Consider the following 15,277-nt stretch of genomic DNA (forward strand, 5'->3'; position numbering starts at 1 on the left):
TTTCCTTCATTCACTCACAGCCACTCATTCATCCACTCATTCATTGATTCTTCGTCCCTTCACTCGCCAATCTCACTCATTCATTCATTCATTCACCCATTCGTTCATTCTTCCTTAAGCTTCATTCACTCACATCCACTCATTCATTCACTCATTCCTTCCTTCCTTCGCTCACTCACTCGCTTACTCACTCACTCAATCACTCACTCACATCCCGTCCACTCATCCATTCCTTCCATCATTCACTCACTCCACATCCACATCAAATATCAGATTACAATGCATTCAAGTCCTGGGAAGTTTAGAGTCCCTCGGCTTCCCTCCTGGCCGCCACGATCATCTGAAGGAGGTTTCTAGCCTTGACGCTCCCGTCCCAGACCAACTGGACTTGGTTCGTGCCTAGAACCGGCAGCAGGATGGGTCGAACTTGAGCAAGGGCTGGGAAGATGGGGACAGTGGGGCGGGGTGGCTCCTCATCAGCCTGGCGGACTGAGGCCTCAGGGGCAGGGCGTGCAGCGGCCTGCGGCTTCTGGTGGGTAGACTTCTGCTGAGGAGCAGGGCGTGGAGCCGGAGATGCCTGCTTCTGGTGAGAGGTACTGACTTTCACCTGACCGACTTGGTCAGTGGGAGCCTGCTCTCCGCCCTTGGTGGTGTCTGCCTTAGCCGCGGTCTCCTTCTTGGGTTGAGGTTTCTTCGGGGACTGAAGCAAGAAGCCGGCTTTCATTCCGCCGAATGTCCCCTTCGGCTTGCCGTTGGCTGTACCGGGAGCCCGCACAGAGGTGCTGGGTTCGACGGGCTTTGCAGGCTTCGTATCCGGCGCATGGTCGGTAGCTATAGGCCCGTTCAAGTCACTGCGCTGTGTTTTTTTCTTCACAGCCTCCTGTGCAGGGACGTCGACGCAGGGTGGTTCCTCAAACAGAGGAATCTGCACTTCACATCTGTCGACTCCGATGGCGGCGTTCAACGCTGTGAGAAAAACAGAAATTCGATCAGAAACGGTCACAGATCGATTCTCAGAACGTCGCCGAACCTAGTTCTGTTGTTCGAACGCGGCGGACAGAAACTGCTCTGAAGTGACGTGAAAACTTGCTCTTACCTTTCTTGATGGATCCCAAAATCCTGGTGGCGAGGCCGAACAGGAAAAGACTCGAAATAATTACGAAGCTGATCATGATTTGTCACAATACGAAAGTCACCGTAACTCTGGAAAAAACACCTCATACAGAACGGTCCTAAAAACACGTCTGATAGCCGAGGAAATTTCCAGAACTGCAAGTACAATGGGATTATGACGTCACAAAGAAGTACACAAGACGCGACGTGACTGGTGACGTTTCAATGACATTTTATCTTAATGACGTCACCGGACGTAATAAAGGTGTCTATGACGTACAATAACGCTTTGTTGACGCTATAGATTATTACTAGTACACTTTTCCATGAGAGTGTACCATTCCGAGCTCTGCAGTGCATAGTTAATCCGCAAGAACTCAAGGCCCTAACGTTACATTTAAGTAAGGCCATACCGCCTTAATTCTATGGATGGCATCCGCGCGCGATTCTAACGGTTCAGGCTTCAGAGTGTCTCAAATGGTCAGTTTTGCTGCACATTTCCCTAAATTGAGAATTAATAGCAATAAAATTGGACGAGTTTCGAGTGATCTTTTTTTTTGGTCGCTGTGGGGCGTTCTTTATCCATTGCGATTTCAATACCAAGTGTCACAAACTGTCAGATTTGCTACTGGTTGAAGGATTGTCATGATTTTAGTACATAGGTAGCTTAAGTGATTAGCTACTAGTATTCGGGAGCTAATTAGCATAATTGAAGAGGAAATTCTGCTGTGCTCCACAATAGGACTATGGAACACTTGTGACATTGAAACATTGGCAGATATAGATTAGGTATTGAGTACCTACATTGCATAATTATTGAAAATTGCTATAACTTCATAGTGGTAACTGCTGAAAATTTCATATTTGCTGTATTTGCAATATAGTAATGGCAAACATCAATAAACATAATTTATTCAAATCATGGCCTCATTTACATAGTTTATGAGGAAGTGCAGAATAGCCTTCTTTGCTTAGATAGGGCTGTCATTGTGTGAGGAATATGATCAACTGATATAATCCATGATTGAAAATTTCATACTGAACAATGTGAGAAAGGTATAATTTCATCATTCGGAACAGTGAACATCATTTGGCAAAGATATGAGGTTGTGGACCTCTTGTTTTGTAATTGAATAAACCTGTACTGAAATAATTCATCCTTACTATAATAAATTCTTTATTTGCAAAATCATGCTCAAAAGCTAAATGCTTTTACAATAATAATGTTAAACAGTGCAATATTTACATGGTGTTATGGGAATTCATCTACTTTGGTATGTGGTTGGCAACAATCTAACGTTATAGTGAAATGCTGTTTTGACTCTAAACAACAGTGTTGCGCAACATTCTTGAAAGAATAGCAAAATCTTCAGAATCTGTAAAAATAGTTGATATATAAAGTAAAACCTGTACAAGTGACCATTTCTTCATAAGGACCATTAGGAAAATGTGATGACATGTTTTTTCCATTGACATAAGCATTGTGACTCCTGTCTATAGTGACCACTTGCCTACATGGACCAGATTTGTTCTGTCCCCTGAGTGGTCTTTGTTTGTGACTGTACATTTTGACTGTACAACATCTAATTTCAAATCCATAAAAAAGTTCCAAGTTAGTGTTGCATTGATTGACTGAAAATGTGAAAATTATTGTATTATATACATTAGAATGTATTCCATCAGGATAATGAGTCAGAATTGAGGCTGTCTCTATCCTCTTGTCTCGACTTGGACAGAAGTTCTGCTGCAGCCTTCAGGACCTAAAATTTAGAATAAAAAATAGACACAGATTACACAGAATTCTTGAATAGAAATCAAAAGTGCAATCTTATGGTAAAGGTAATGGTCCCATAGCCTTTTTGATGCTGTGTAGGGGTAGTGAGTTTTTAATGCACTGTGTCTAGGGCATGGAGACCACTGGTGAGTTTTTCTGATAGATACAGTTATTTGCTTGCTATAACAGATTACAATCAGTATCATTTTTTGTTGTCTGTGACATTTTTAAAATCCGACACAAAAGACAAATAACCCACCTCGTCAGGTTCAGTCACTCCCTTGTACTGGCTCTTTGGCTTTGTTTTATCTCTCGTACTTTGTCTTGATGCTGCTTTGTCTGGTCCAGTCTTGGGGGGCTATGTACATGTACATAAAATGGTACATCAACATTACTGAGAGTATGTAAAATATGCACATTTTGCTAACAACAACAACAACAAATTCCAAAGGTAATAATACCTTAAATGCATTTGTACTTGTCATAATCAAGTATACATGGACACAAGGAATTAACATTTTCTTCTAGTCAATTTACTGCAAATTTAGTCAATGTTGAGTACTGCTCTACAAAACCCAACTCTTGGGGTTCTGTTGTTCTTTTTTTTTTCTTAGCATAACATTATGTTTAGACAGACAATAATGTAAATCGTTTTCACCATCATAAAATGCATTCTTTTCATACTGTACAACAGTACTGTTAAATGTTTTGACTTTTTAGAGTAATTGTTTTTACCTCCGTCCATGGCCCCGGCCCAGGCCTGGCCATCATGTCCCTGAGCATGTTCTGTGTGGCACCAGACATGTCCTCCAGGGACAGGTGGTCCATGTACCTGCAGACACACTGTACAACTCAGTACTGGGAGAACTTCATACATCCCAGCTATTTCATCACATACTTTTTAAGGGATTATGAAGATACTGAAGTAGCAGGCAAGTGCTGATTACCATTTTCAAGACACTGTTTTAAATTTCAAAGGATAGTAGCTCATTAAGTGTACTACATAACATTTTTGTGTTTTATCTGCCACATATTTGAGATGGTCCAAAGATCAAATACGACCAAAGAGGAAATTTTTCAATGCTGTCCTTGGTGCTGATTTGGTCTTTATATGAGCAATTTATCATCAGCACAAGCAATTTCTCAGTTGCAAAGTCTTTGGATAAGCTGAAGGGGAAGTTACTTAATCACAGACAGACTTACCTTAGACAAGAGTCAAGATCAGCAAGTGTTTTGGCCTCGTACTGTCTGAACTCTTCCTGGACATCACTGGTGAAAAGCAGTTTAAAGAAATTTAGAATACAATATGAAAAATTTTGCTTCATATAAACACTTAGACAAATATCAAAATCAATCAATGGCTACTCTTTAGAAGCTGAGTTGAAGCAACATATTTCATAATTTTCAATATTTCACAATTTCTTACTGTATCTTCTGCTGTAAGTAATGCACATTTTCGTCCATTCTCATTTTCTGTCTCTCGATCTGCTCGTAGAAGATTTTCCTTGCTGCAGACTTGAGGTCAGCGAGAGCCTGTGGTCGGTCCCCTGATGGTAGCAGCAGGGGCTGTATTGCCTGGAAAGACAGGGTTCAACACTGGGTGTACAAGTGGCATGCTGTGGCTCAATGGGTATTAATCCTGCTTTTGAGGAGTTTGGTCCCAATATACTCATTTATGTTCTGTACACTGATTTTGCCCACAACTGATTTCATTTTTAGACAGAATGAGATAAAAAGATGATGGCACACAATGTACCTGAGCTACTGTAGGTTTTGCTGCAGCACTGCTGATGCTGTGTCCATCCAGCATGACCACTGATGTGGAGGTAGTCAACGCAGCGCTGTACCTGTTCTCCTTCTGAAGGGGATTGCCCTGGAACAACCACAAATGAAAAATTACAAAGAAATTAGTGTGAGGTTGTGTGGCATAATGGTAGAGTGTTTGCCTCAGAACCAAGAGGTCTGGGGTTCGAACCCTACCACGCCACTGATCTTGTGCCCTTGGGAAAGGCACTTAACGTGACTTTCTTCACTTTACTCAGGCAAAAATGAGTATTGTCTTGTCCTCTGTGTCTATGGCGGCATAAAAGCAAGTTGAAAAAACTTGAGTGTGACGCCACCGCGTCTTCTAATTAGATGTTGGAATAGAAAAAAAAGGATGCTACTTGTCTAGTAATTAGATTTTGATTTCATTTATCTATTTCACCAGGAGTGGCACTTTTTAAAGACTCCAGGTGGAAGATCCTGACATAAAGTAACAATTAAAAAAAATATAAGATTATGATCACAATGAGACAGAAGCTTACTAAAAAAAGACACTGTCTCATGAATAAATAGAAATTCTAAGTTTTAAACCAATTGTGAAACTAAGTCAAGATAACTTAGGATAAATAGCAAAACTATATGAAACTATGCATGGGATATCATCCTTATATACCCAAACAGGATGATATAATGGGTATGTAACAGTTTTTCCATACCATGAGGTAGAGTTCATGTAGTCTCTTGAGTCCCTTGAGCACGTCCACGGTGTCTGACAGAGACTGTAGGTGGTTATCAGCAGCGTTCAGCACCACCAGTCCCAGACTGCTCACCAGGGGAAACAAGTCTGTCTGTAACACAACACAACATAATGCTGCAATGTTCTTAGGAAAATGTATAAACTTTCATACATCATTGAAAAAGTACCAACACAAAGTTTTTGTATGCTTTCTGTCAGTTTGAGATACAATGTACATGTTCAGTAACTGTAAATCACAATTCTTTCGTAGTACTTTTATATTTAATGACATGGTTTTCACAGTCATATCACTCCTGTGAAATTATCATTAACATGACTGAACAAATAAATTGCCAACTTTCATTTTCCTGCACCTGCCACCACCGCCAACATCTAGTTTGGAATCCGAGAACATGTCCATTTTTCTCAGACCGCGAAATTTTGTTACTTCGAACAATAAGTGATTTACATTAGATCCTAGCAGCAGCGAGCATGAGGGTTGTTCACTTAAGACTTCCCCTGACCTATGTACCTAGTACAGTAGTACTAGTCTAGATATATCATAGATACAAACTTGTGTAAGAGCAAGTGTCTCAGGGGTAATTATGATAAGTGCTAAAAGAATAATAGACTGACTTACTAAGTGGTTCTTTTGCACATGAAGCTCCTTCAGTCTTGAAAGGGACTGGATACCCTCTAAGGATGTAAGCTGTGGCAAGGAGACAAAATGCATCTTTTATTCTTCTTCAAATTTTGTGCTATACAACTTTTACTGTATGATTGTATGTTCAAACTATGCACAAAATTTCACACAAATAGGCTCAGGAACTACAAAAACATTACCTGTTGAATGTTGAACGTTCATTAACAATATTTGATTTCACATATTAGACACTGTGTCAAATCATAAACTCTAACATTTACTACATGCAAAAATGTTCTTGTTACTGTTGTTAGCACAGTGTGATAATCTAATCCTAACAAATCGTAATTACAATAGGAAAAAAGACCAAGCTTTATTCTCCCAAAACACATTTTCACAGAAAATCAACTTTATTATAATATATCAACTAAAATCTATTGCAACTAAACATAGCAACTACAATCTAAGAAAAAAAACTTAATAATTACCACTGACTATAAATCTTTTGCAAATGAAAAGTCTCTGGAGTACTGTTGTAACCTTATTAACGTTTGTGAAGAGTAAAGCAATGTTACCTGGTTACTGTTGAGACGTAGGATAGTGAGGTTGTACAGGATCGGCATGTTACTGATGTCAGTAATGGCATTCATTTCCAGGTGCTGCGGGTGGGAAACACCTGGTTAAACAAACCATCTCTGTACCATAATTACATCAATCCTAGAATTCAATATCTCACACAGACAGAACAAAAGAAACAGCTTTAACTATTTTTAGTACTGTAAATCATTTTCCCTGGACTTTTATATTTACAGTTTTCACGGCCATTTCTATACTGCAGATTTGTTATTACGGTAACCGCGAACAAATAATTTGCCGACTTTCTTTCTTCTGCACCTACCACCACCGCAAATATATAGTGCATGTTTCTCAAACTATTGCTAAGAATACAGTGATTTACAGTATTCAAATGAATAAGTGTTCTTGACGTACTACATGTAATAGATTTACAGGTTTCACATATTACATAACAATAGACAGGGTTAATGACATAGCAACAAGGCACTGTTATCCCAATCCTATAACATTATGCACAATGTTTCACTTGAAAAACTTAGTGATGGACGAAAAGGTCACGAAAACTAGGGTGGGTACAACTGTGAATATGCATGTGTATGCTATCATAAAAAATAATCAGTGTACTTTCTGTCATAAATTTCAGTACCTTAGATGAAGGAAAAACAAATGAGTAGACAAATAAACAGAAATAAACAAACAAAAAGCAGAAACAAACACACCAGTTCTTGCAGATGTTGACTGTGTTCCAGTCCATCCACAACTTTGATGCTGTTATGAGACAGGTTGAGTGTAACCAGGTTTGGGAGGGCTTCCACTCCCTTGAAACTGCAGAGCAAAGAGATGATTCTTTTACTGGAACTTTTTTTGGTAAATATATAATATCTGAAACAAATCTTACACTAGAAATACAAACAAACAAAAAGATTGAAAGTAACAATATTTTTGTGCGGTGGCTAGTTGAGAGGGCTAGAAGATCAAAAATTCATCATATAACCAAAGAAGAAATTTACTGTTAATACTGTCCTTGGTGCTGATTTGGTCATCATATGAGCAATGTATTATCATCAAAATCCTTTTCTCAGTTGCAAACTAAAAAAACATGTTTTTGGATAACATGAACTGTCTGTTGACAGGAACATAAAATGCCACTGTTCCTGGGGTGAACACTATAACAGTTACTAAAAATTTTGCACGCAATTTTGTAGGTTGGGAACACAAGTGCACCTATCTATTCCCAAAAATGAAATTCCCAAAGATGAATGAGCCCTGGATAAAGAGGGATGTAGCAGACTCAGTTCTATACTCACGTTGTAATCCTGTTGAGAGAAGCATCCAGGCAGTACAGTCTACTGAAGGGTAACAGCTCCTTGTGATGCAGGGACTGAAGTTCATTCAGGGACACATCAACTTTCAAACACCTAAAACAACATATATGCATTCAACATTCACTCAAGTTTCTGTAAAATATATTGCAAAAAAGATGTATAAAATAGCACATAAAATCTTGATGTTGGTCATGTTCATTATAATTACCTGGTTGGTTGGTCCACAATGCTTACAGGTGTGGGGCTGGAAGGACTTGTAGTTCTGTAAGAGAGTCAGGATGGCTGGTTAATCAATTTCTGTATACATATGCTGCATAATAGAATGTTATTACAATATACATGTACGTTATTCACCATTACACAGTCTATTGAGTATGTGCTGCAATCAAGCAAATATTCTTTGTATTTATAACTTAAGAGATATGGTCAAACTACTTATCTTTTTGGATACAATGTAACGTTACAATGCCTACCCTTTGGAATTCAATCAATCAATACTTTCAAGTTTCTAGGAATGTAATGTTTAAGAAATGATTAAGAGGGAAGAAGGAGAGACAGAGAGAGGGTAGTATAGAGTTTGTTTACCTATCTATTTCTCTGTTACTTTCACCAGAAGAATGTCACACTCTGGGAACCTTTTGTACAGCTAAAAGAAAGGTAGAAGGAAATAAATAAAAAGATGCAGCATCTCTCTGGTAAAGACATGAGGAAACCTGATGATTAAGGTTTGGAAGAAGGGGAAAGGTCAGCATTTGGCAAGTTGCTGCAGCTTGGTACAAGCAATTCCTTCCAGGTGCACTTCAAACAGTGACTGCTAGAGGTCACCTGTTGCTGTACGATTGTAACTTGCATTGCACATGCATTACTTACTATTCCCATGGTGAGAACCAGGAATATATGTCCTTGGTGGGAATTAATCGCCACTGTCATGTTGGTATCCCTATTGGCATTTCAATGGACTTTATTATTAATTCAAGTGTATACAGTATTTTTGAGTTTGTGTATCAGTTTCACCTTGAACTTGAAGCAGTTTTTGGGTATTTTCTTCTTTTGGCTGTAGATATTTGATGGTCAGAAGATCTTTAAATGTCCAAAAACACTTGAGTTATTACTCAATGAAATGCAAACATCGCGGGGCAGCATCACGTACAGTAAATGGTAATGAAAATTCTTCATACTGGTACTTCTAAAAATTCTATCACTGAGCCATTCTCCTTACCTTCCTTCCCCCCACTGGAAGTCCCATGTGAGATCCTTCAGCTGGCACATCTTCAGCTCCAGCTGCAGGTGAGGTCCTTTTGTCACGTCCACGTTCCAGCTCACAGGCACGATCTTCAGCTCGGAGGTCTTACTCTCCACTAGATGTCTGCTCAGGTGACTGGCCATCCTGCTCTTCCTTACTAACCAGGTGGTTCAAGTAGAAATTCATAAGATTGTTACGTTTGATGCCTGAAATGATGTAGCTAGGGCCTATTGGAAAAAAATTGTTGTTTCCTGTTTCAGTCCGGAAAAATTAGGGTCGGTAGGTAGCTAGGTAGCTATAGGTAGGGATAATTTTTTTTCTTTTTTTTTTCAATAAACTTTGGCAATCTCTTAGAGATCCAAATGCATGAGGACACTTATATTTTCAATGTTGATGTTGGAAATCCGATTGTACAACATTTCATTACTCAGGTGTCAGATCATAGAGCTAAGCCTATGGTCCATCAGCTTGAAAAATGTCCCTTGCTGGGGTCAACAGTTTTTTCTAGCATCAGTCAGGAAACAGAAAACACAACAACATTTTTTTCCTAGCCAATCAGACCTAAATTGGGTAAATATTTTTTACTATCGGTAGTAACCGGTGCTAAACTATTCATCTGAAGCCAATCTGGGAGCGAATCAGGATAAACATGTTCTTGACAGCTGTTGTTACCATTGTGTGAATGGGTGTGGTCAAAATCTTTTAGAAAACACCTATAATCAAGGACATTATTAGTAACTAACGTTAGTTATGTAGCATGACCTGTGACCCCTTCAAATTATTCACAGGAAAACAATTATATGTAACGTTCAAATGCAACAATACCACCCCTGATCATGTCACAAAGTTATATCGAGCACAAACGAACAAGTTAGATTTGACCAAAAAAATTGACGCTATACAGACTTCACACAACAAAGCCCTTATTCCGAATGCCAACTTAACTCTCCCAACTAGTAACGTTATACGTACAGTACTACTACATGATGAGCGAGCTTTCCAACCGTTTTCAAGCTCCTTCTTCGGTCACGATCTTGGGCAGAGCATCTGCAGTCTGTGTAGGGGACGTCTGTTACGATCAGCTGCAGTGGAAACGTAACTGAAGCTCGTCAGACGTCACACAAGTCATGGTCAGCTGCAACAAGAACGTCTAAACTTCCCCCTGGTAACTTCAAAACTTTACAGACCATTTCACTGCAAGGAAGGGGCGTGCATAAATGGCATTGCCCTCTTGTCAGAGCAATTCAAACAGAGAATGGTACAATTCTTATCAATGATTATTTTCTGTATTTATCTATTTAGATAATTTTATGATTGAGGAAGCTATCTTATAGCGTTTTTGCAAAATTTCTTTCGATAAATTTCTGTAAGTGTATCACCCCTAAAATCTGTATGAATGTAGACTGTGCCATAAATTACCCGGCATCCTTGGTAAAACTGAGGAACAATCATGGCGGACAAGGTAAAGAATTTTGCTTTTATTTGCCAACGTTTTTCAGATTTTTTGCCCGTCAGATTTTCGTCGCAAGTCTTTGTTTAGGTGGCAGAGCATCTCACGTTGTCACACACTTTCTTAATCACTCTATAGTGCCTCAGATTGTAAGGAAAAGGCAACGCCGGTCTTCGCAGGTTTGCTGTGGAGCATATGTGTGGCACGATTTCGGTTTCCTTTTCGATCCATCGATTTTTCTATATCTGGTAGAAAGTGACGCATGTAAGCTGTTATCGGTCAAAAATCGTTATAAGGAGAGAATACTAAAAGGAAATCAACATGACAAAATTGTACAATTTTTATTATTTTCCTTCTAGTTTTTCTTGGGTCATGCGTTTACCCCCCTCCCCAACTGAAACCATGAGTTGGCAAGTTTACCAAGCCCCACTATCAAGATAAATTATGAGAAAAATATTTTTCGACCGACAAGTATTTTAGCATTGCACTAGACGGCAAGAGAAAACATTGAACATGTTTCTTTGGTACTCATTTTTAATATTCATTTTTTCGTTACTTTGCCTTTTCATTCTCCAAATTTAGAGGTTTACTTGTTGCTTATATTTGATGAATTTTTTATGACATTTTGTCATCTATTATGCATGTACATTGAAAATTTCTATGTCAGCAGAAAATACTAGTAGTAGTCACATACCCATCTCACTGTTGTGCTTTTATTTTGTTGTAGGATGAGCTTCAATCCCAGTTTGTTGCAGTAACTGGAGTTGACCAGGGTCGAGCCAAGTTCTTCCTGGAGTCGGCACAGTGGGATTTACAGGTGTTTCTCCTTCTACCAACCCTTATCCTACCTAGTCATCAAGAGATATCACAGTTAGAACAGCTGTTGGTGGAAATGGATCTGTAAAACTGGATAAGATATACTGTTTAATATGTGAGACAAGATATCAAAGGTGACAAAGAAAGCAGATGATATTGTACTGAATCTAGAACTAGAATCAACAGATACTACTAGTATCCAAGTGTAAGACATGGCTAGACAGGTACTTTTCAATGGAGTTCAGTACTAGTATCATCTGTTCTCTTTGTCACCTTTTGTATTCTATTATACGTTGTATACATTCCTCTCTGTCTTGATCAATCTTTATGAAGTGTCTCATTTCTCATTTTATTCAATCTCCCATGTATTGCTAGTGTTACCTATACTAAGAGCCAAGAAATTATTGGTCTTGAGACATGACTGAAATCAGGGTTATCTAGAACATGAGTGTACTAGTATTTGATCATCATGTATGATGGTGTAATACCATGTAGTACTTAACTACACTACTGACTGTTTGTTGGTTTGTCTGCTTGGTTAGGTTGCTATAGCCCACTTCTATGATGCAGGAGGAGATGATGCCATGGAAGAAACAAGTCCCCAGGCTGCAGGCACTTCAGCAACCCAACCTGGGGGCAGTGCCAAGGGTGGAAGGTTAGTTGAGTATATTATGTCCATGTTAGGACTGTGTGCCTTTTCAGGTTCGGACCTGGACTTTAATGATACTAAGTACAGTACAGTAAGTTACAAACTGTACTAGTAATAGTGTACATATAGCCAACTGTTTTATTGGTTAACAAATTTACGGGAACTAGGTGTACAGAAAAAGAATCCATTGTAGACAAACACAGGAGAAATGTTGTATACAGTATATAGCACATAGAACACCACTGTCCTTTTGTTTTGTGGTAAAATCTTCTGCTACCTTTGTTACATGTTTGCAGTACTTATATTTCAGATGCAAGGCATACCAGTACTGGTACCATGTAAAACAAGGTAAAACAGCTATCAAGTTCAACTTTTGAAAAAGGCAGTTTTTCTAAGGTTTTCTTCTGAATTTTTCCTCATTAGGTCTCAAGGAAGTTCCAGATTTGGCTCAGTCGCTGCCTTCAGAAGGCAGGAGTCTGAATCTGATGAGGAGGAAGGACAGGCGTATTACGCAGGAGGGTCAGAACATGGGGGAGGGCAGCAGGTGGGTGCACACACGCACATGCACGCGCACACGTACACACACACACACAAGTCATATACATTGTATTACATGTATCCAACTATTATAACTAGATCTCTGTAAACATTGTTCTAATTACATTTTGTACATATACTGTATCATTTTTAAGGCAATGATTCTAAAATTCCTTTCTGTACCTCTAGATCTTAGGGCCACCTAAGAAGAAGTCCAATCCCAACCCAGATGATGTCGTTGACAAGCTTTTCCAGTCAGCCAAAGACCACGGAGCTGAAACAGTGGAGCCAGAAGAGGCTGCTGCTCGGCCAAAACCCTTGGTAAATGTTAAAACACATGAAGGGGAACCACTGATAATAGCATAGATAATGATTAAAGCATGTTCAAGAATTTGAAGAAATGCTCAAGCCTGTGTCCTTATTACTTGTACATAGACACTAAACCAGATATCAAGTGAGATTGAATGAAAGAAAACATATCATTGTATTCTTTAATACAGTGTCCTTAAATAGCTTCTTTTTTGTTGCCAGGCATTTAAAGGAACTGGGTACAGACTTGGAGCTACAGAAGAGGACACTCAGGTTGTGCAGGGAGAAAGAGATGCTTCACGACGTCAAGAGGTAGGAATTGATAGACAAATATGGCCTGATCACATTCTTTGTTTTAGCCTTTCTTAAAACTTGAGAGCAAACATATAGGTCTCATGTACACACATTTGGGAAGTGTTTATTATCATTATTTAATTATTAGAATTTTGATTCTAGTTTGTTTACTCTTAACTGGCTGCTAGTTCATAGTTACGGTATCATCTTGCCAGCCAGGTCTTGGATTCGGGGATTCCCCCACAATTTGTTGTGTTGGAAATGGCAAAGTTATGAAATTCAATGTTTCCTCTTGACAACATCTAAACCAGGATAGTGAGTGTGTGAGTGTGAACATTGGTTCATTCTTTCCCCAGAAAACAATTGCTTTACGGATGTGGAAGAACGGGTTCACAGTAGACGACGGAGAACTACGAGCGTATGACGATCCAGCCAACCAGGAATTCCTCAACTCCATCAACAAAGGGTAAGTGGACGTGAGAAATACTGGGGATGGTAAACATTATGTATTTTTGTTTTACTTGTTCCTTTTACATTTTAAGGACATAGTTTTGTACTTGTCAAAGATGAAGATAAAATCATGAACACTTGCTGTTTCCATCATGAACAGGGAAGTTCCCCTGGAACTGATTAGGATGTGCCGTGGACTGGAGGTAGCCTTGAACCTGGAGGACCATCGTCACGAGGAGTGGGCCCCGCCCAAGGTCGCCGTCAAAGCCTTCTCAGGAGAGGGCCACAAGCTGGGCAGTCCGACTCCCAACGTCGTGTGTGCGCCCGCTGCGGCCGCAGCTAGCGGTGACAGGAAAACTAATGAAGCCACGGCACAGAGTAACGTGGGACTGAAGGACTCGGAGCCCACCACTAGTATCCAGATCAGGTTGGCCGACGGGTCGCGACTAGTCGCCAAGTTTAACCACACCAACAGAGTCAGCGACGTGAGGCAGTTCATCGCCACGGCCAGGCCGGAGACGGCGGTCACTCCGTTTGTTCTGATGACCACGTTTCCTAACAAGGAACTGACCGACGAGAGCCAGACCCTAGCAGAGGCCAACCTGTTAAATGCAGTCATTGTGCAAAAGATGAAGTGAGATAGGTTGCAATAATCCCACTGTAATAATAATAATACTGGTCTGAACATGTTGCTTCGGGGTCTATGCGGAAGAGTATGGTTATGGTGTTAATATTCTGTTCATCTTGTATTTCCTCTATCCTTCTCTTCCTGCGTAAAGGTACTATCTCATGCCATAGAATTGCTAGTATTAACTTAAGTCATAAAGCTCAGTCACTTTTGAAAGTCGTTGTCACACTAATGTAAACTTTAACTTGGTAAGGTGCACAGTTTTTGCCATTGCAGCATGGATAAAGAGGGACATTCATGAGTACATGAACTTATTAAAGAAATGTAGGAAGTTGTGGATCCATTGTGTTATTTATTTATAATTGAATCTCCCTGTTTATTGGACAGAATTGGCCAAGTATGAAATTTTGAAAAGCACAAAGTCTGTGATGATGAATGTAGATCCACTATACTGGTAGGTTATATTTCATACAGGATTCATGTACACACTTGCCTGTACTCTGCCCTTCAGGCATTACCAAAAACCACTCCTTTATGTGGTGATAAAATTTAAAAGGCAATTCTGACTGTAAAGAATCTGTATAGGTTCCATTGACAATGGTTAGAACCTCTGTTGTAGGGAGATATTAACCTGTACGTCGAGGGACTGCTCTTGCTTTTGCATTACCGGTACAAGATTCTGGTAATTCAACATGTTGGTTCATATTCTATCATTCAAAGTGGAAGAATACCTTCCATGTGTTTGGTGTAACCAAAAGCACAGAATCCAGACCTACATGTAACTCATTGAATGTGTGTGGAGGAATATAGATTTGTTAATGTTATGCCATATAAAATCTATAATTGTTCCCTAACTTGTGTCTTTCCTTGGTTCTTTTGTTTCAGAAAATATTTTTTTTTTTAATTTTAATAATATACAGTGTATAACTGAGAGAGTGAATGCTTGTATAACAGTGTCAGAAAGTAGTGG

At 39.4% G+C, this 15,277-nt stretch overlaps 3 protein-coding genes across 4 annotated transcripts; 1 reads left to right on the forward strand and 2 right to left on the reverse strand.

Moving 5' to 3' along the window:
• Positions 1-301: 301 nt before the first annotated feature.
• LOC109465884 (predicted GPI-anchored protein 58) lies at positions 302-1,258 on the reverse strand. The gene is made up of 2 exons (XM_019763372.1): positions 1,097-1,258; positions 302-966 (listed from the first exon to the last, which is right to left on the reverse strand). Exons 1-2 carry the CDS (start codon positions 1,170-1,172, stop codon positions 302-304), a joined length of 741 nt encoding a protein of 246 aa, XP_019618931.1. The 5' UTR covers positions 1,173-1,258.
• An 892-nt stretch (positions 1,259-2,150) lies between these two features.
• Positions 2,151-10,351, reverse strand: LOC109465974 (leucine-rich repeat-containing protein 9-like). Of its 2 annotated transcripts, none has more exons than XM_019763481.1 (14): positions 10,179-10,351; positions 9,151-9,327; positions 8,140-8,193; positions 7,914-8,024; positions 7,326-7,431; positions 6,606-6,689; positions 6,028-6,096; positions 5,368-5,499; positions 4,644-4,760; positions 4,314-4,462; positions 4,091-4,156; positions 3,623-3,719; positions 3,147-3,245; positions 2,151-2,873 (listed from the first exon to the last, which is right to left on the reverse strand). In XM_019763481.1, exons 2-14 carry the CDS (start codon positions 9,315-9,317, stop codon positions 2,793-2,795), a joined length of 1,332 nt encoding a protein of 443 aa, XP_019619040.1. In that variant the 5' UTR covers positions 9,318-9,327; positions 10,179-10,351; the 3' UTR covers positions 2,151-2,792. The 2 variants fall into 2 exon arrangements, with proteins under 2 accessions (XP_019619040.1, XP_019619039.1); XM_019763480.1 differs by having other exon boundaries at positions 9,151-9,331.
• A 226-nt stretch (positions 10,352-10,577) lies between these two features.
• LOC109465975 (NSFL1 cofactor p47-like) lies at positions 10,578-15,222 on the forward strand. The gene is made up of 8 exons (XM_019763482.1): positions 10,578-10,636; positions 11,352-11,441; positions 11,983-12,095; positions 12,513-12,633; positions 12,816-12,947; positions 13,158-13,247; positions 13,586-13,695; positions 13,840-15,222. Exons 1-8 carry the CDS (start codon positions 10,625-10,627, stop codon positions 14,315-14,317), a joined length of 1,146 nt encoding a protein of 381 aa, XP_019619041.1. The 5' UTR covers positions 10,578-10,624; the 3' UTR covers positions 14,318-15,222.
• The last annotated feature ends 55 nt before the right edge of the window (positions 15,223-15,277 follow it).

This window comes from Branchiostoma belcheri, unplaced genomic scaffold (assembly GCF_001625305.1).
Source record: "Branchiostoma belcheri isolate BF01 breed outbred unplaced genomic scaffold, Haploidv18h27 scaffold16, whole genome shotgun sequence".
NCBI classification, from domain to species: domain Eukaryota; kingdom Metazoa; phylum Chordata; class Leptocardii; order Amphioxiformes; family Branchiostomatidae; genus Branchiostoma; species Branchiostoma belcheri.

Excerpts from the sequence above, each read along its gene's own strand:
- LOC109465884 (XM_019763372.1), bottom strand. The coding sequence starts at position 1,172 with ATGATCAGCTTCGTAATTATTTCGAGTCTTTTCCTGTTCGGCCTCGCC. Across the intron at positions 967-1,096 it reads TTTGGGATCCATCAAGAAAG|CGTTGAACGCCGCCATCGGA; the intron begins GTAAGAGCAAGT and ends TTTTTCTCACAG.
- LOC109465974 (XM_019763481.1), bottom strand. The coding sequence starts at position 9,317 with ATGGCCAGTCACCTGAGCAGACATCTAGTGGAGAGTAAGACCTCCGAG. Across the intron at positions 6,097-6,605 it reads TACGTCTCAACAGTAACCAG|CTTACATCCTTAGAGGGTAT; the intron begins GTAACATTGCTT and ends TCCTTGCCACAG. Across the intron at positions 3,720-4,090 it reads GATCTTGACTCTTGTCTAAG|GTACATGGACCACCTGTCCC; the intron begins GTAAGTCTGTCT and ends GTGTGTCTGCAG.
- LOC109465975 (XM_019763482.1), top strand. Across the intron at positions 11,442-11,982 it reads CGGCACAGTGGGATTTACAG|GTTGCTATAGCCCACTTCTA; the intron begins GTGTTTCTCCTT and ends CTGCTTGGTTAG. Across the intron at positions 12,634-12,815 it reads AACATGGGGGAGGGCAGCAG|ATCTTAGGGCCACCTAAGAA; the intron begins GTGGGTGCACAC and ends CTGTACCTCTAG.